The 19197-nt window shown below is 34.5% G+C and overlaps 2 protein-coding genes across 8 annotated transcripts; both read right to left on the bottom strand.

The window, feature by feature from the left end:
* Positions 1 to 177: 177 nt before the first annotated feature.
* LOC100266218 (WD repeat-containing protein 26 homolog) lies at positions 178 to 9983 on the bottom strand. 7 transcript variants are annotated; one of them, XM_010657664.3, is made up of 6 exons: positions 9851 to 9983; positions 8018 to 8855; positions 4496 to 4597; positions 2344 to 2973; positions 408 to 665; positions 178 to 304 (listed from the first exon to the last, which is right to left on the bottom strand). In XM_010657664.3, exons 2-5 carry the CDS (start codon positions 8825 to 8827, stop codon positions 447 to 449), a joined length of 1761 nt encoding a protein of 586 aa, XP_010655966.1. In that variant the 5' UTR covers positions 8828 to 8855; positions 9851 to 9983; the 3' UTR covers positions 178 to 304; positions 408 to 446. The 7 variants fall into 7 exon arrangements, with proteins under 7 accessions (XP_010655966.1, XP_059595883.1, XP_059595884.1 ...); XM_059739900.1 differs by having other exon boundaries at positions 9701 to 9976; XM_059739901.1 differs by having other exon boundaries at positions 9777 to 9976.
* A 688-nt stretch (positions 9984 to 10671) lies between these two features.
* On the bottom strand, positions 10672 to 18283 carry LOC100243894 (lipoyl synthase, chloroplastic). The gene is made up of 7 exons (XM_002270044.5): positions 17701 to 18283; positions 16445 to 16608; positions 15897 to 15987; positions 15643 to 15800; positions 11895 to 12066; positions 11485 to 11595; positions 10672 to 11108 (listed from the first exon to the last, which is right to left on the bottom strand). The coding sequence occupies exons 1-7, from the start codon at positions 18031 to 18033 to the stop codon at positions 11019 to 11021; spliced, it is 1119 nt and encodes a 372-aa protein (XP_002270080.1). The 5' UTR covers positions 18034 to 18283; the 3' UTR covers positions 10672 to 11018.
* Between the last annotated feature and the right edge of the window lie 914 nt (positions 18284 to 19197).

Here is a 19197-nt window from a genome sequence, read left to right as displayed (position 1 = left end):
CCTAAACTTGTCCTTGGGTTGTGGCAGCATAAAAGTGCAAGAGTGGGTGAGAGGTGAGTTGGGGTTGATTCAACCAGAAATGCCATGCGGTAAGTATAAACCAATCAACAAGGTCTCAAATGCATAGGAAGAAGAAGAAGAAGAAAGAAAGAAAGAAAGAAAGAAAGAGATAAGAAATGGGTTTCAACTAGCACAAATTCTATAGTGAAATCAAATGAAGAGCAGCAATGAAAAGACAATGGTGATCAAGTTGTATAAAGCTCATTGGCAGATAGCAGCAGCCCCGTAATTGAAATGCTTTTGCCTGCTTTCCATCCCAACAAGACAAAGTTAAAAAGAAAGGAGAATTTACACCAGCTGTTGATGAACTTGAAAGAGAAGAAAGAAAAGAAGGTTACTATCCCCACCATGATTTGGAGGAATGTTTCAGCAGTCAGGTGATGGTTTCAGGTTTTCCCTTTTGAGTGGTGGTTGATGCCATTCCTTTGATTGTCCCTGTTCTTGAGCTTAACTTGGTCTAAACCCCATATTCGTATCGTGTAGTCATCACTCCCAGACGCCAACATGTGAGGATTTGTTGGACTCCAGCTCACACAATTAACTGCTCCAGAATGCCCAGGCAGAGCAAATAAAGGCTCTGGAGTGTCTCTGTGCCATACATACACCTATAAAACAAGAACCAGGCAAACATGAATTGTCAAATTAGGCATGACTTCCTCACAGTAACAAGCCTACTAAATCGTTTAGGAGAAGCAAATCAAAGTAAATGCCCGTGTCTGTGTATATGCATGAGGTCGAGAGATGCAGCTACTTCTTCTGATCCTATTGCATGACATTAGTAAATCTATGTATGCACTTCAGGATCCTTGTTATCGCTTCATACCAATGGCTGATTCAATTTGGTATGTCATTGAAGGTTGAAACTATGGACTCATCGAGTATACAGCTTTTAGTTTTCCTTGAGAAATTCCAAAGTTCCCATCCATTGTAAACTATATACGTCGGTCATCTTTTGACAACTAATCAAAGCATTAATTTCTGCAGTCCTCAATAACATAACATCACTGGTTATGATAATCTCAAACAGAACCATGTTGAGTTAATTCTACAGAGTATTCTATTGGCAACATATACAATTTTATGCCACAAGCAGACAATCCTTGCATTTTTCCGTATAAAGTCTAGGGGCTGCATTATAACTCTAACTGTAAGGAAAAAAGTCTGGTCTAAGCTTTCTTTCTCTAGGAGAAAACATCTCAACAGGACATGAAAAACATGCATTTCTCTTACATCAATAATTTTGTCGCACTTGGAAAGAATATACATCATTTTCATTTAGTATTGAGTTAAACATTCATTTCTCATGTATCACATTGGCTAGTAAGGCACAGACACAATTCTACAATTTCATACCTTTTAAATTTTCTTAGAATAATCGAGACAGAGAGAGAGGGAGGGAGAGAGAGAGAGAGACATTAAGGCTACTTCGGTTCTTGGAAAATTTGTGGGAAAATGCAAGAAAAGAAAGTAGAGAAGAAAAGAAGGAAAGAAGAAGTGAAAGAAAATAAAAAATAGATTTAAAGTCAATAAATCATTTTTATATATTATTTCAAATTTATTTCACTTAACTCTTCTATATCAAGATTAAATACTTTGAAAATGCATAAAATTCTTACTAATTTTAATTATGTTTGATTAAGTTTTTTCATATTTTTCATAATAAAACTAAACGTAAGAAAATAATTTTCCTTGAGCATTTTTTTCTTTCTTCGGTTCTTTCTTGAAACCAAACATAGTGATAATGTTTCTTGAAGAAGAAAAAATAAATAAATAAATAAATTGTAATTGAACAAGCTTAACCATGTAGAGAACTTAAATAAATAGTGTTAGATTATGAAAGCGGTAAATGAAGGTGGATCATTTGAATGCATTTTTTATTTGAACATTAATTTTTCTTAAAAAGTGCCAAAAGACCATCAAATTGTGCATGTATTTTATATTTTATATTTTTTTATTGGTAAATTTCTGTCCCCATTGGGACTTGTACCTGAAACCTCCCACAAACCCTCCCCATCCCTTTACCACTTGAGCTAGGCCTCAAGGACGTATTTTACATTCATTTTACATTTCATATTATGCAACAAGCTAACTAGATGCTTGTGTGGACTGGTGATACTTGTCATTTTTCATGTAGAACATAGTTGTGCAGCACACTTGAAGATACTAAACTAAAATCTGGTATAACTTTTTTCAGGGAATAGTGTCATCCAACAGCCCCTAAATATAATTCCATCAAAATGAAAAGGACAAAAAAAATAAAAAAATAAAAAAAAAAGAACGCACCTTTGAGTCCTCACTCCCACTAGCGATAAATGCTTGCTCAAGTCCTCCAAAACAAGATCTAATGAGAAATCGAGTCCGCTTATGACCCCTGTACCTGGAAACAACATCAGGATCACCTCCTAAGCGCCAAAGATGGATTTCTTGGTTTAAAAGATTAACCAGCAAGAACTTGTTGTCCTTAGATAGAGAGAATGAAGTGATCATTTGGTTCTCCCTAATCAGTCTCTCACATTTAGCCTCCCTGTCAAGCAAAAGAATTGCATTTTCTCTACACATGGTTATGATTCTCTTCCCATCATCAGTTATGGCTATATCTGAAATTTTGAGTGTCCGCTGCCCCTTCCAACATTCCAACTCTCTACCATCCAAATCCCATAAACAGATGCTCTTGTCAGTCATGCCAGAAAATACCCCTTTACCACCAGGAAACCATCCACAGGAAATTAAGCCAACACCAGCCTTTTCATAAATGTGGAGGCATTCACCAGAATTGACATCCCAGCGTCTGATACTTTCCTCCACCCCACATGTGAGGAGTTGCTGGTCATCAGGGCTCCATGAAACAATGGACACTTCTCTCTGGTGACCAGTTAGTTTATGCTTCAATGACACTTCACCATCATCTTTCACCTACAAAGGTACAATTTTTCATTAATCAAAAGAGAGAAAAATATTTTCAAAATAAAAAACAATAAGTCATAAAATTTCTGCTGTAACTCAGGAAAACAATAATAATGGAAAAACATATGCAGCAACAGTGGGAAATATTGACAGGATTCAAATTCTTAGTGCAAGTATGCATAGAGCACAAGAATATGTCACTAAGGTGTCATTTGATATCTAAGACAGCTTGTAATGGACATTCTTACTACTATTTTACTTTAAGTTTCAATAGAACAGGGCAATAGGCCTTGCTGATGCTTCACAACCTTTTTTCTTATCGATAACTCTTAGTTATCAATTAAAAGAAAAAACAGGGAGTTCCAGTCCTGTGTATCACACTAAAATATTAGGAAAGAATTCTGTGAAAAGGAAGACTGAAGGGGATAAAAACTTAACAAAAAGCAACCAAAAACTCATTTCCCTATATCTTACCTATACCTTTGTTCACCACACCACATCAGGAGGTCAAATAATGTATCCAGTATCATATTTAGAAGACATTCAAAGAAAAGTATTTCCAGTCAGATAAAATTAGGGACGCTGTTTGTATGTACTTTGAAACATACATAGAAATATAAATACACACACAAACACATGGACATAACAGGAGAAATCATAGCCCATAATATTCTGATATTACTGCAGAGTTATAAAAGTATTCTGAATTTTTTTTTTTACAAATTCAAATAGAGTTGACCAATATCTTAAAAAATTGGTCTGAACCAACTGGATGGTTTTACTATCTTGACTATCAACCGGCTCAGCAAGCCCCCAAAACCATTAATACTAAAAACAGTTGTGAACAGATCATTGAAAACCTACAGTTAGGCAATTTAATTGGAGAAACTATTCTCAAGTTGAAGAAACCACCCATTTTTCGCCCCTTTGATATACATAAATATAAACCCAAACCAGGGTTCTCATTCCTGAGATCACTGCCTTCTTTTCTTGAGTGGGATTTCTCAATAGCAATAGTCACCACACTGTATCAAATTCAGGAAACCCAGTCCATGATTTCTTTCATCAATTTTAGATCTAGGAAGCCAGAACCAAGGACTGTAGCTTCTATCCTTTAGGTATTTAATAGAGGATACAAGCATAAATTGGCTCCATCATTCACCCATTACAGATTATGATGAATACAAGCAAACAAAGGTTTCTTCCGTGGTGGGTTTGCCATAGATGGAAGTTGCAGATTCATCCTCATCTTCTTTGATATTCCAGGAAAACCAAAATAAATTTTGACAAACAACTTGCTGTAGCCCTGATATACTTATAAATCAATTTATTATAATGTCATTATGACATCATGGATTGGTTACTGCCAAGAAAACTTGAATAGCTCAACCATGTAACTGGTCTTTTTTGTGAGTCAATCAGCTTCCAAGTAACGTTGGAGAGGGAGGGCAGCACAACAATGAGTTGCAAACAGTACATCCAAAAAACAAAAATTGAAGTTGCTCAACAAAGCTTAAGGGAAAAAAGTTACCTCCCATATAATTGCTAATCGATCTTTGGATGATGAGGCTAAATATTTCCCATTATGTGAAAATTGCAAAAACCAAACTTCATCACAATGTGCTTGCAGCACCTGCTCCATTAGAATAAAGAAGAATCACGCTAGCACTCCAAAATAATCAAGCTAATAAAATCCATAACAGCAATTGGCGTGCATTAAGTCATATATCACATGTTTAAGTAGATTGAAAAGTGGTTGATGAAGATGAAAAAATAAGAGTAAAGTTTTTATATTAATAAATCATAGATTCATAATAATGGAGTGACAAAAAATGATGAAAACAATGAGGCTATGTTTGGTTCTTAGAAAGTACTTAAGGAGAGAAAAAAAAATACAAAGGAAAATGAATTTCTCATATATGGTTTCACTATGGAAAATACAAAAGAAAATCAAAATAATTAAAATTAGTTAGAAACTATGCATTTTCAAATTGTTTAATCTTTATATAGAAGAGGAAAAATAAGTGAAATGAGTTTGAAGAACCATATAAAAGTAATTTATTAACTTCATGTATATTTTTTATTTTCCTCCACTTTTTCTTTCTTTCCATTTTTCCTCCCTATTTTTTCCTTTGCATTTTCCCTCAAACTTTCCAAGAACCAAACATAGCATAAGAGTACAACTAATGATGAACATAGTTGGAGAAATTCTGGTCCATCTTAATTAATTTCTCATCTTTTTCTCAATTGGTGCCGCCTGTAACATCTTAGTAATGCATCCCTTTTTTTTAATTTATTTTTTATTTGAACTTTTCTTATATCGCCACTTCTTTATGGTTAGGGGGGTTTGGTGACCCCTGTCAAGTCCATTTGATTGGAGGAATCAAGTAGTGGTCCTAAATTTTAAGGAGGTTTAGGCCTAGTAGGTATTGTTGCAAGGAATAGGCCTAGTGGGTAAGTGGTTGTGACGGTTCCATAGGGAGCATACTAAAAGCATTAACGCCTTGTATAGTATTGGGTGGGATGTGAACTTTGAAGTAAGGAACTTGCTTTAGCGTCCCTTTAAAAGGATGGACCAGGGCAACCAGGACTTCATTTGCCACATTCATGTCAATGCTTGCCTTGTTATTCAGCGTTTGAGAAGACTTTTGGTTTGGGGACATCCCTCTACCACCAGTTCATTTGCCTTCATCTCCTATCCATATTGAGAGTTTCCTCCATATCTCGCTTTTTCTCCACAATCTCATAGTTCTTTTACTTGAACCTTGAGTTAATAGAAACTTGACAAACCTAGAAACTGAACAATAAATTTTTTGGGCAACCAAAGAATGGTGGATGATGCTTGCGAGATAGCATATTACTTGTTAACTTGTTAGATGTGTCACTAAGGAGTTCTCAAAAGTTCCTTTCAGCATTCTTTTGCTAAACTAGAAATTTTGTTATTAGCTATTTCTTTTACTTTCTATTAGAAGGATCCACATACATGTAAGCTAATTCTAGGCCATCAATTTCATTATATCATATTTTCTACTTCTAAATAAAATTATCAACATCTCCTCCATGCTTCTAGGATCCCAATCCACCTCAGCAAGTCTTCACGTTACAACCCCAATTCTAGTGGACAGTGTTGAAAAAGATGAGTCACTAATTCTCTTACTCTCCTTGTACATAACACACCACACCCTTTTGAGGGCTTTGTAATGCCTCTTCACCAAAAGCACATCACAGGTATTAACCTTCTTTTTTGGCACAAGTCATGCAATGATTCTAACTTTAGCAAGGACTAAATTTTCCAATGGATGGTTTGCATGATTATTATTATTAATAGGCAAATAGAGAAGATATATAAAAAAGGCGAGATAAACAAGGGAGGGAGGGCAGGGCAATTATATTATCTAAAATAAATGTGTAATTTCGTAGGCATACATTTAGATTTTCAGGTTAGATTAGGCCATCCACCACTGTGATACAAGACTAATGCAACGTTGGTTAGAAGTCAATTTTCTAAACAAGGCCAGCCATAAATATCTTAAACATTCAGCCCATCAGTTGGGTGGGTTTAAGATAGTATTTAATCCACTAATTGTGGTTTATCTACAAAGTATATTGGCCATGGACAACCACCACATATCTCACAAATTTAGAGTAGAGTGAAGGATTCACAAGGGAGAGGGGCGCTCCTTGGGCATGTTAGGTCGGGGTTGATAGTTAACCCAAGCCTACATAAAATTCATTTGCCCAAGCCCAACCAAACCCAATCCAAGGATCAACACAAGCTATTCAACCGAACCCTCTAAACTTAGGTTCAAATTAAGTTAGGCTCAAGTTAGTAAATATATATTTGGGTTGGTCAAGTTAGGAAGCATCACTAAGCTTAACATCCATTTCCCTACATATTTTACCAATCAACCTATAGTTAATAAATAAAGAATTATTAGTAAAATTTATTTAATTAACCTTTGCATATCAATATGTTAATTAATATGTAAATTTATAATATTCATTTAGTTAATAGATCCAATAGCTACAACTCTATTCTATAATCAATAAAATGAATCAAAAGTTTGAAAATAAAACAAAAACAAAACAAAACAAAAGACCATCACATAAGATTAAGTGACATTTTCAAGTAATTTCCAAGTCAAAATCAAATTAAGTGTAAAAGTTATACTTCCTACATATTTCAAAATAAACTTCAATTCATAATCAACAATTCAAACAACCCATCACAATTATCAGAAAGAGTAATGATTTTCATACGTTTCTCAAAGTAACTTAAAAGTTGATAACCAATCTTTCACATAATAGCAAAAGTACATCTAAAATTAAAACAAGAAAGACAATTTAATTTTCCATGACACTAAAATAACCAAATCTTTAAAGATGCATCAATTCTTAACTCTATATCATTCCCTAACATTTAAAACAATAAATATACCTTAATAAAAATGAAAAGGATATTAGTACACTACTATTAAATAATATATATTTACACATATATATAATTATAATTTAAATTTTATGTAAATATATAATTAGGGTTCAGGCTAGGCTAGGTTTGCCGGAGCCCTTAACCCAAGCCCAACCCAGACTTAATACAAGTTGACATTTTTTTTGCCCAAGCCCAACCTAAATTGCAGATTAAGTTGCCCAAGCCGGTAAAAAATTGGGTTCAGTTCAACCCACCCAAATTGTAGCCCTATCAAGGGATGAGACATTGAGAATAAGTTAAAAGTCACTCTTTTTATAGGAAAATGAGACTAATATAAAAGTTGAGATATAAAAAGTCCAGAATTATTTTCCTTCTTCCTGTATAGTGGGTTGTTTGTTGTTATTGTTATAGAAAATTGAGATATAAAAAGTCCTACTCAAAAACCACACCGTAGAATCAGTTAGATTCAATTAATAACCTTTTTTAATAACCCAATGATTTGCATTTTCTATGAACAATGTCAAAAGGTCCACTGCCATTAAAGGACCAATTGAGCAAAGAAATAAAGAGGACAAGAAGGTTTAGCATAAACAACCTTGAATTGGTAATATATTTCCTAACCTGCAATGTTTGAGAAGGAATGTGGTTTGTTCCACAATGGTGATCAGAGTACAAGGAGAGTTCACTATCCAAAGTGTTATGATAAGCACATGCATCTCGCTGAACATCAAGGGCCTGTTCAACTAATTGTTCTAATCTTTTTTCAGGTATCATGATTGCTGCAGGAAACAACTTCTGCAATTTCTCCAGAATTGCAGACTGTGACTTAGAACCTGCAGCATCTTGACTTGATGGCCCACTGACAGCACCCGATGAAGGAAAGATAATGTAGGCAGCAAGCTCATGGACACGACTGACATTGATGCTAAGGGGCACAATCTCATTCCTTAGTGTATATAGAGCATCCTTGATTTTTTCCTTTTTTAGAAGTTCAAGGAACTTCTGTTCCAATATCATGAAGGATGCTGATTTTACAATGTATTCGTCTGAAAGCCCAATCCTATGCAATGTGTCCACACTCTCATCCCATTTCCCATCAACCACTTGCTGCCTAAACAAATCCACAACAGTTGAGTGCAAGGATATTCCAGATTCTTTTTGCAGAAGGTCCCCACTTCGAGAATAACCAAGAGAATACAACGCCCTGGTTATGATTTTGATGAATTCAGGTCTTTTGATTATGCCTTTTGAACCAATTGCATCTCTGTCTCCCTGGGAGGACGGAGACCACGCCATTGAGTCCCTCAAAGAGAAACCTGAGGCGGGCTCTCTTGGCTCTGTAAGAGACAAGTTCGCAGATAAACTGTTCGATCCTCCAGAGGGCACTTTCACACGCTTCAGGGGTCGCTCACTTTCCTCTATACCTCCCATGAAATGCCCAAGTTAGCCCATGTATGTCCTGCAAGCCAAAGAAAAAAAAAGATCTTTGAAGCACCTTAATCAAAACAATTCAAAACAATTATGTATCCATGCCCAACATTGCCAAAGGGACCTAACAGGCTATGAAAGCACAATCAGATAACACGTATATAAAGAGATTACAAAAGGAAACTGGTCTAGCAGTTGGACCACATCTTTCTTTTCCGTTGGACCTATAACAAGACTAGCAAGAAAATGCGAGGACCCAACTTCAAGAATCCAGTGAAAGTGAAAGTGAACTAACAAAGTCATTGCGTTTTAATAGAGCAAAATGGCAGAGGATGGAGACAAATCTACAATTTCACATTGGAAACTATGGCGATAATCATGGATGCAATTCTGGCAATGATGAATATAAACTGTATCCAAGATTCCAAATTAAAAAGGGAAACAGGAAAAATCAATTATTCCCATTACACAGAAATGCAACAAAACCCATCAAAGAAAATGATTAGTCTAAAAAGAAATGATTCCATAACTCACTGATTCACTATGTTCACAGGCAAAGAGGGCAAATACAAGAACTTCAAGAACTGAATTACGACAAAGAAAATCAAACACAACTGGCCAGAGACAGTACCGAGACTGCCCAAACAAAAGCAAACACAAATTATTTCTTTTCCTTTCTTTTTTTTCTTTTTTTTCTTTTTCTTTTTCTTCTTCTTTTTCCCTTAATTCTGCATAGTAAAGATGGAAGATCAGAACCATTCATCTCCCCCAAATTTTAAAAAATAAAAAATAAAATAAAAAGGAAAGAAAAGAAAAGAAAAAACAAATAAACAAATAAACAGAAACCCAGAAAAGAAAAAGGGGAAAGGAAGTAACCCAAGAAGAACCCAAATCCATGAAGAAGAAAGAGGCAATCTTTAGCGGCCGAAAGAGGGCAAAAAGAGAAGGATACCCAAATCAAATAAAGAAACCCAGCAAGAGAGAAATGATATGTGAACGGATTCTTTGAAAAAGGAGAATGCGTACTGTGAAAGAAAATGGAGGAATAAGCAATCCAAGAGCGCCCAAAGTTATCTGTATCTCTCTTCTTGTATAGAGTACAGAGAAAGAAAGAGAGAGAGAGATGGATTTGGAAAAATATGCAAAGATAGATTGATACTTGCTTTTCTTTCTTTTATTTATTTATTTTATTTTATTTTTATAATAATATTACTCAACCTGAATAATGCGAACAACGCTTCTCCATGCCAGTTGTTTTTTTTTTTTACTTTATTTACTGTTCCAATTAATTACTTTTCCCTCTCTTATTTGCCCTTTTTTTTTTCCTGAAAATAATATTTTATTTGAAAATTAATTTCAATATTAAACTTCAATTACTAGAATTAATTATTAATTTCTTACTTATCATAAGTGCTTTTGCTAAGGTTTTTAAAATGAGATGTGTTTGGGCAACCGTGCAAGTAAGCTCAACCCTTTTTTTTGGTTTTCTTTTTTTCTTATGGGGTTTTTATTATATTTTGATATTAGGAATTTAGACTTCAAGAGGATCCCTTTGTCCTAAAGAAGATGCTCATTTCTTAAAAGGTGGCAATAGGGTCGGGGAAAATAACATGTTGGTATCAATAAATATAATTAAACTGAACATCTTAATAAATTACTTTTAACTTAATCAAAATATTTTAACTTTTTCTATTCAGTCAAAAAATAAATACCACTAAAAAAGTATTTTTACATCCTAAATTGGAAAAACATTTGGCGTAGATTGAAGAGAATAAACATGATTTAATGGATAAAACAAAACCCAATATGCATATTTAGATATAAGGAGTTTCCACTTGATGAGCATGTGAGACATTTAATGATGTGTTTACTTTTATTTGAAATGGACCATTACTTAGCATCAACACCCCTTTGCTGGAAAAAGGGTTTGATTTGGACCCATAATTTTGGCTGATTTTCTCAATAGGATACAAAAAAGGATTAATATTGGAAGAGAAGAGGGCTACTGCAACACGAATTGATATACATAAAATAATAATAATAATAATCCTGAATGAAATGAATGCTGGGTCTTCAAAATTTGGATCCTTGAATGAGTTATGGAAACCTCTTTCAAGTAGGGCCCCTATCAGCGCTCTGGTTGCCCTAGAAGCCATCCATGTGGACAGTCTGCAAGCAATGGCCAAAATACTTGCTAAGCTATGCTGGCAGTGGCACTGGCACTGGCCCTTTCTCGTACCATGGACTTAACAAAGAGCTCCCCAGCCCTGTATGAGGATCGAACCTGGAACATCAATACATTGGTGAAGTTCTAGTCAGAATCTTGTAAGTCGAATATCAGTAATATGTAGTCATAAGAAAGCAAGACGTCTAGATGTTAATCCCATGTTGGGGTGGTGAAGATTGCCTTGGGCAGAAATGAAGTTTCAAGAAGTGAATGAAATGTAGGGTCTGCTGGATTTTCCACACTACGTTTCAAACTCAGTCCAGTCCACGCTCACATTGTTGAATTTGTTAGGAGCTTGAATGGATTTGAAAAGGGCTGTGACGTTTTTAATTTGACATGGCTTCCTAGCCCAGTTGTCCAACCTGTGAGCAGTTCTAGATGCTTATTCATGCTCATGATCATCATTTAAAGCAAAATGAAACAGGGAATTTACCAGGGGTCCACTAGCAACATAACGGAATCCAATTGACTCCCCATATTCCTTCCAGAAAGCAAACTTCTCAGGGGTAACATACTCTTTGACAGTAAGGTGTAATGGAGTTGGCTGCAGCAACATAAGTACTTATTAATAGATCTGTTTAAAAACTTGAACTGAAGTTAGTTGATGTGCGTTGTCTGAGGCTGCTTTTGTGGATGCCTCTTATTCTGTTGAAGCATGCATGCATGAACATAAAGATGTTTGGCAACATCAGCACCACCATCAGCAGATCAGAGCCAGCTTAAGCATTGAATAAGAAAGCTCAGCCAAAACTACAGCTCAGATTGTGGATTCTAAGTAGCCACACTCCTCCATTACTCTTTTATCTTAGATGTAATGAAAAAGCTATTTGCATATTAACTCACCTGTAAATATTGTCCAAGTGTCAAAATGTCGACATCTATGGCCCTTAGATCAGCCATGGCTTCCTTCAACTCATCATCAGATTCCCCAAGACCCAACATTATAGATGATTTTGTTATCATCCCCACCTTGCTATGTTTTGCATGTTTTAGAACTGATAAGCTCTGCTCATACCTGCATTGCCAAATTACAAATTTGAGTCAAAGCTAGCATCTACAGACATAAACATAGGGTGGGAAGACCAACTTAAATCAACAAGGTATGTATATGGTTTGAAACACCCATATAAGCAAACTAGCAACTAACTGTGTTATGCACTTTGGAATCAACAGGCTAGGTCTAAACCATGGTTCAAAATTGCAGTATCGGTCATTGACTCAGAGGGTTCCAAGCCACATCAGTCTCTACGTCTCAACTTAATATCAGGTGATACACAAAAAAAGATAATTAAGAAGTTCTAAAAAATTATAATTAAATAAATTAAGAAACTAATAAATTTAACAATATATTAACGTAATAATAAATGGAATGGTTTAATAACTTATTAACAATAAATCAACATATAAAATAATACAACATATAGGTACCATTACCATATAAAATAAGACATTACCTAAATTAAAGCAATTCATATCCTACTTAACATATAAAATAATAATTTTCAAATTCCCAATTTTAAACACCTTAGCATAAAGCAAATTGATGCACAAACAATATATCGTTCTTATATAAAACAATACATTTAGTCCTGATATTCAAATTACAATACATTTAGCCCTGATATTCAAATTCCCAATCCCAAACACCACTAACCCTCACCGCAAGAGAGGGTACCCAGATTATGGAGCCAAAGAGCTTGTTCTGTCGCACACCCACACCACCACATACACTACAGAGGAGCAAGGAGAGGCAACACCAAACAAGCGAAGGTTGTTGTCGATAGAAAAATATGATGTTTCTCACCAGTCACATCGTCAACACAAAGGATGCTTTTTTCTTCTTCTTCTTCATCGTCTTTATGGGTAGTCATGGGTATTGAAAAAAAATTCCTTTTGAAGAGAATGTCTAATTTTTCAGAGATTTCTAAGTTTTGGTTGCTTTTTGTTGTGATTTGGAAGGGAAAAAAATAATAATAAAAATCTAGGTTTAATAAGAGAATATTTCAATAACTCAAATGATTCAACTCGGAATTTCGAGCGAGTCAACTTGGAATCTCAATCAAGTCAACTAAGTTTAATTGGTTCTTGGCCAAGTCATACCGGACCCGGCTGATACTTTGTACTTTGGTCTAAACATGCACATATATGCAGTTTTCTTAACTGCTCTCACTTAGCTAGTGAAGAGAAGACATAAAGCTTAATTAAAGTGAAAGCACAACCTGCTTCAAGACATTTGCATGCAAGACAAGTGGAAAAGTTAAGTTGCACAATGAGCTAGTCATCCTTATCCAGCACTGAAACCTCTGCCACGATCATTTTGTTTAATTTTTTTGGGTGAGTAAATACTTTCTTTTAAAAAAAAATTATGGAAAAATGAGGGGAAAACATGCACTAAAGCAGCATACATACAGAGAAAAAGGAAGCTAAAATAGCCTTCTGAAAGAGGACCTAACCCCAAAAACTCTCCTTTCGCCCACAAAGACTTTTTGCATCAAAAAGAATTATCTTTACCTAAGTCACCTCCACTTCCCCAGAAGTTCACCTTTCATTGTTATGAAACAGGAAAAAAGAAGGATCAGATATCTTCCCACAAGGACAACACCACCCAACCTCAAGGACATTCCCTGTAGAAACAGAAGTTGAGGACCCACTGCAAGACTACACTTCTGTTCATTGAAAATACTGACATTCTCCACTACCAAAACCACAAAAATAGTTGCAAGCAACACAATGCCAGAGAGTTCTGCTCCTAAATCCCCTACCAAAACCCTAGAAAGCAATATTTAAGATAACTGAAATCTCTCTCGGGGAAACACATTCATTGCCTGCTATAGTAAAGATGTACTATCAAACATTCTGAGCAAAGTGACAAAGCAGAAATAGATGATCTACTGATTCACCACATTTCATACTGCTGATGGACCAATAAAAAGTGAGTGCGAGACATGACCTAACGATTCTTCAATTTAAATAACACATGGCAGTGACCGAGCAACACATGGAAAGATGAAATATAAACATCCACAATAATTTGACAACAAAGCCATTGAAGTAGGACATATTACTATGCCTCAAATGAAGTGGGGATCACGACAAACTACATACAAAATGTTGCTGACAACCTTTTATCTTCATGCACCTCGACACTAATGTTATGCCTACTTGGATCTGTGCTAAAGACAAATAGTCTGAAGATATTTCAGGACTTGGTATTAATTTTTTAAGACAACAAAGCCACCTCAACTAAAGATGGAATGGCTTGAGGGTCTTAACTTGGTAGTCAGAGACTCAGAGCATAGGCTAACCAAACTAATTTGGTGTCCTCTCCCATGGTGAAGGTAGGTCACCTTATTGCCTTGGTTTTTGGGGGGGACTGAAAGAGATTGTGATGCACATTTGATCTTATTTATGTTTTATCCTTGACATAAGCTACGTATTTATTGGCCACTCAGGAATTTTTTGGGAAATATCCTTATAAAGGAAAAATATCAATTTTTTAAAAGTATGTATTTTTTTCCATAAATAGACTTCTGGATTAAGGGAGAGGAGGGTTTTTGTTGGAAAAGATACCAAGCAGTCTCTATTTAAGGTTTTCAGTATGAATCGGTACAAGAAATGCAAAACACAGTAACAGTATTTGGGCTTCACTACTTTAGCAAATATTTGACATGTTAGAATGGGATAAACTCAGTTGTTGGTCAGGGAATCAGTTTCTGGGCAGCCAAAGAGACACCTAAGCCTTGCACATAGTGTTTTCTGATGTTATATAACTAAAAACATTCAATGCAGATGAATAACTGAACCATGCATGCTCAAACCAGAAAGCAAACCAACTACACAAAAGAGCCAAAGAACCATATTTTCTGAAGGATATTACATTTTCCCTTTATCTACTTATGGCTCATCAAAGTAGTAGGGGTGTCAAAAGGTGTGGTTTGGTTGGTTTTTGGAAGAAAAATTGACTGAACCGACATGGTTGGTTTACGCTTGAATCCAAACTGAACCGACCTTTTAGTGATAGAAAAACCTAACCAAATCAAGTTTGTTTAAGGTCAGTTTGGTTCAGTTTAAATGATCAGTTAGATGTAAGTTAATTTAGGCCTTTAATTCTAATTTATTTTTTGAAAGTATTAAAACCAACTTGGGTTTGAAGTACAAAATATATCTAAAGTTTCTAACTCAAAATATAATGAATGCATCTAGAAATTAATTTGACCATAATTTAATAACAATGAATTACTTTAATAGAGTCTAATAATAAATATTAGAAAACTCATCGAACATTCAACAATTATAAATTACAAGAAATGGAAGTCTTAGAATATCGATTTGATTGGGTTAGAAAAGAAAGAACTGAAAACGAATCCAATAAAGTTGGTTTCAAAATTCTCAAATTGAACCAACCTCTACAATTATTGAAAACTGAACCAATTTAATTGCTTTTGGTTGAATTGGATCGGTTTGATTGATTTTTCGATTTTTACTTACACCCTAGTAGTAAAGTTTGCTTCTTTGAAAAGGAACAAATAGGAAGTACAATTAATTGTCTGTTGAAACTTAGAACAGAAAGATGACTGGTTGAGTCACTTACCCAGCTCGAGGATCTCGCACAATTCTCTGAAGCCGTTTTACAGTTTCAATATTGTGGGCAAAAACATCTAACCCTGAGTGCACCAGAGTTTCTACAGCACTCAAGTCACCTCGAAAATCAGAAGTTAGACACTCAACCATGATCTCAGGCTTGAATTTCTGCAGGAGTTAGAGAAACTAAAATCAAATTTTTTTCTTGCACCCTAATTTTAACTACACAGTAACTAGATTTTATAGCTAGAGAAAGATATGAACCTTCATAGCCTTAACAGTCCGAGCAAAATGGCCACTTCCACCATCAGGCAGATCATCACGATCAACACTTGTTAGAACAATGTAATCCACACTACAAAATGAAAATCAAAATTCTTATAATTTTCCAAGCAAGTATAATAAACATACCAAAAAATTTGTAGATCATATGCATCTTGTCTAAAACACGCATAGCAACTCCTTGTGCATAAACGTCAAACTAACAAAAAGTTTCAATCTCCATAAAATATCAGATATGTTATCACACCGACGTCTTATAAAACTGAAGACTGGTCAATCATATTTGCGATACCACAAGCTAGGACTCTTAATACTACAGCGCTCCTTAAAACTTTCATGCCAAAAGACAAAAGAATATCGGAATAAACTCATTGTGAGATGGAGTCAGTGCCATCATGTCAGTAAAAAGCACCGACAACTCATCAAATATACAACATACATAGAAGCATTAAACTTTAGCAAAGTGTAATTATTTACATTATTTAATGCTATGCTTCAACAATAAAAAATAGACTTTGTATAAGACCTACCCCCAACTTGCAATGGCCTTAGCAGTGTTTTCTGGTTCCATTGGGTCAGGTGGTGCAGGGTTTCTACTGGTTTTCACAGCACAAAATCTACAGCCACGAGTGCAGGTATCCCCAAGAAGCATGATTGTTGCAGTTGCAATGCCATCCCCGCCTCCATTCCAGCACTGCACAAAAATTCCTAAAGATAAATACAGAAATTCCACCCAATTTCTGAAGGTTTGGCTCCATAACATCCCTCCACTACTCCTTCAGAGATCACTAAATCTTGTAAAAAAAAAAAAAAAAAAAAAAGAAAAAGAAATATGACAATCCACCATCTGATAGTCGCATTTGGTGTCACAAGTGTATAAATTTCACCAGAGGAGATGTAACCTTTTACCATAAGATTTGCGAACTTTTTTTCAAGGCCCTCAAATGTCTTCTCAATGACCAAACCAATCAATTAAAATTGAATGTATGAAATGTAGCAACATAACTTACTTCTGAAGAACATAACCTACTAAAGGGACTTATGTTTCCAAATTTCAGAATCACAAAACTATCATTCAACTTGTACATTATAGTTGGACGGAATTACATGAAGGCAATGAAACCCACTAACCAAATAAGTAAAGCTAATTTGAATCCTCCCCTTTTCACATCCATGTGTATCAATATTCCGCAATACAAACACTAGACCCGAAAAATCTCAATAGTAACCATATTTAACAACAACAAGCTAATGCAGTTCATTGGTCCCAGTTCTCTGCCAAAATTGCAATTACACTGAAACTAATAAAAAAAGTAAGGAAAAAACGATTTCTTTTGGTAACAATTATAAACTCTTTCAAAGTGATAACACAACAAATTTCAAAATTAAGCCAATAAAAAAATGCAAAAAGAAAATCTGAACCCTGGAAAACCATATTTCCAGGATCCTGAAACGCTTACAGATATTGTAATAAACCATTTCTGAGAAACAAATTCTAAAGACCTGACTCTGACAGAGAAAAGAAGATCTCAATCGCGTGAAAAAATACTTATAAACACAAGAATCAAAAGTATCTCAAAAAGGAACTCTGAAACCTGATTCTGACAGAAACAAACCACCCTTGGCAGCTGAGAAAAAAAAAATTGAATCCAACCAAATATACATCTTAGAAAACGAATTCGAAAACGTGATTCTGACAAAAAAGCGCAAACCATTTCGCTGCTGAGGAAACAGAGTGAAAGAAAATTAAGGGAACGTGACGTCTGATATCGTTTCAGGTTTATACCTCTCCAATGTTGGGGCATTGTGCTTCCTGGCAGACAGTGTTGAGATTCAAGTGAGAAAGTGATTGCTTAACCTCCTCAAACCTCTCTCCTTGCGCCGCTCTCTGCCTCAGCCACGCCGGCTTCTTCACGTTCGGATCTCTGCCAGTGAATGCCCCATTTAGCGATTTGGATTCGGTATTTGATGATGATGATGATGAACCCACAATTCGCAAGCCCCAACTCGTATGATTGTAACAATGGGTCGATGAGTGTGAGGATGATTTTGGTGGGGTTTTGAGAGGTGGGTTTGAGATTGAAGAATAAGAGGGTTTTAGAAGGGTTTGTTGAATCATTTTCTACTTGTTTTGCCTGTCGTGAATACGAGTGGAATTGAGGATTTCTGAATTGAAAATAACGTGGGTATCAATGAAATGAATCGAAAACTGAAGAGAAGGGATCTGAATGGGTGTGTATTGTAGTTGAATTTGGATCAGCAAAACCAAAGAGGTAGGTGGGCTGTTTGCATTGATATCTCCGCCTATGAAAGCCGTTTGGTTTGGTAGTTTAACTGTAACCAGTGATGGAAGTAGCCCTAATATACAAAATAAAAGTTGATTTCTTTCAAAGAATTGAAATTTAGATTTGGAAAGTTTGTGGCAACGGTTAAAAACTTCAAATTAAATAAAGAAATAAAATACAATTAGAAGAAAAAAAAAAAAAAAAGGATGCATATGAGCTAATTAAGTGTACTGTTTATGTTTTCATTTTTTTAAATTCTAGAAGTTTTAAAGAAAAATAAATAATTTTTTAATTTTTACCCAAGAAACTTTTGTTTTACAAAACACTAAATAACAATTTTTAAAAATTATACTTAAAAGTTATTATTTAGAACTATTTTCGAAAACAGTTACCAAATAGACTTTAAAATATGTTTAGTAGTGATTTTAAGAAGCGTTTCTAATTTTTTTAATATTTAAATTTTTTTATTTTTACAGTATTAAAAAAGTTAGAAACACGATATAAAATCACTTTCAAATAAGTGTTTGACAAATATTAGGAAACACTTTAAAAAATCTAAAAAAATCATTTATAGTGTTAAAAAATAACTTGTAGTGTTTTACGAAGAATCAGTTGATTAGTGATTCTTGTAAAAACACTTTAAAAAAAAATCATTTAAAAAGTGTTTTACAGTGATTTTAAAAAGTGCTTTTAATTTTTTTTTAAATACTTGAAAATTTTTATCTTTCAAGTATTAAAGATGATAGAAACATTTTTTAAAATTACTACTAAACATATTTTTATAGCTTGTTTTATAGTAATTCTAAGAACCACTTTTAATATTTCTAATACTTGAAAAATCATTTTTTTTTTATTGCTTCTATCAAACTCACTCTTAAAATAACACTATCACATAACACTTTTAAGAAAAATTACTTCAATTAAAAATACTTTTATAACAAATCTTGGTTTAGAGAAATACTAAGAAAAAGAAAAAATAATAATAATAAAATTTTACT

This window comes from Vitis vinifera, chromosome 10 (genome assembly GCF_030704535.1).
Source record: "Vitis vinifera cultivar Pinot Noir 40024 chromosome 10, ASM3070453v1".
NCBI lineage: Eukaryota > Viridiplantae > Streptophyta > Magnoliopsida > Vitales > Vitaceae > Vitis > Vitis vinifera.
Note: the sequence above shows the minus strand (reverse complement) of the source record. Positions and strands in the feature narration are given on the sequence as shown.

Excerpts from the sequence above, each read along its gene's own strand:
- LOC100266218 (XM_002270067.5), bottom strand. The coding sequence starts at position 8,827 with ATGGGAGGTATAGAGGAAAGTGAGCGACCCCTGAAGCGTGTGAAAGTG. Across the intron at positions 4,598-8,017 it reads TTCCTTCTCAAACATTGCAG|GTGCTGCAAGCACATTGTGA; the intron begins GTTAGGAAATAT and ends CTAATGGAGCAG. Across the intron at positions 2,974-4,495 it reads GATTAGCAATTATATGGGAG|GTGAAAGATGATGGTGAAGT; the intron begins GTAACTTTTTTC and ends GTACCTTTGTAG.
- LOC100243894 (XM_002270044.5), bottom strand. The coding sequence starts at position 18,033 with ATGATTCAACAAACCCTTCTAAAACCCTCTTATTCTTCAATCTCAAAC. Across the intron at positions 15,988-16,444 it reads AAGGCCATTGCAAGTTGGGG|TGTGGATTACATTGTTCTAA; the intron begins GTAGGTCTTATA and ends TTCATTTTGTAG. Across the intron at positions 11,109-11,484 it reads ATGTTGCTAGTGGACCCCTG|GTTCGATCCTCATACAGGGC; the intron begins GTAAATTCCCTG and ends TTGATGTTCCAG.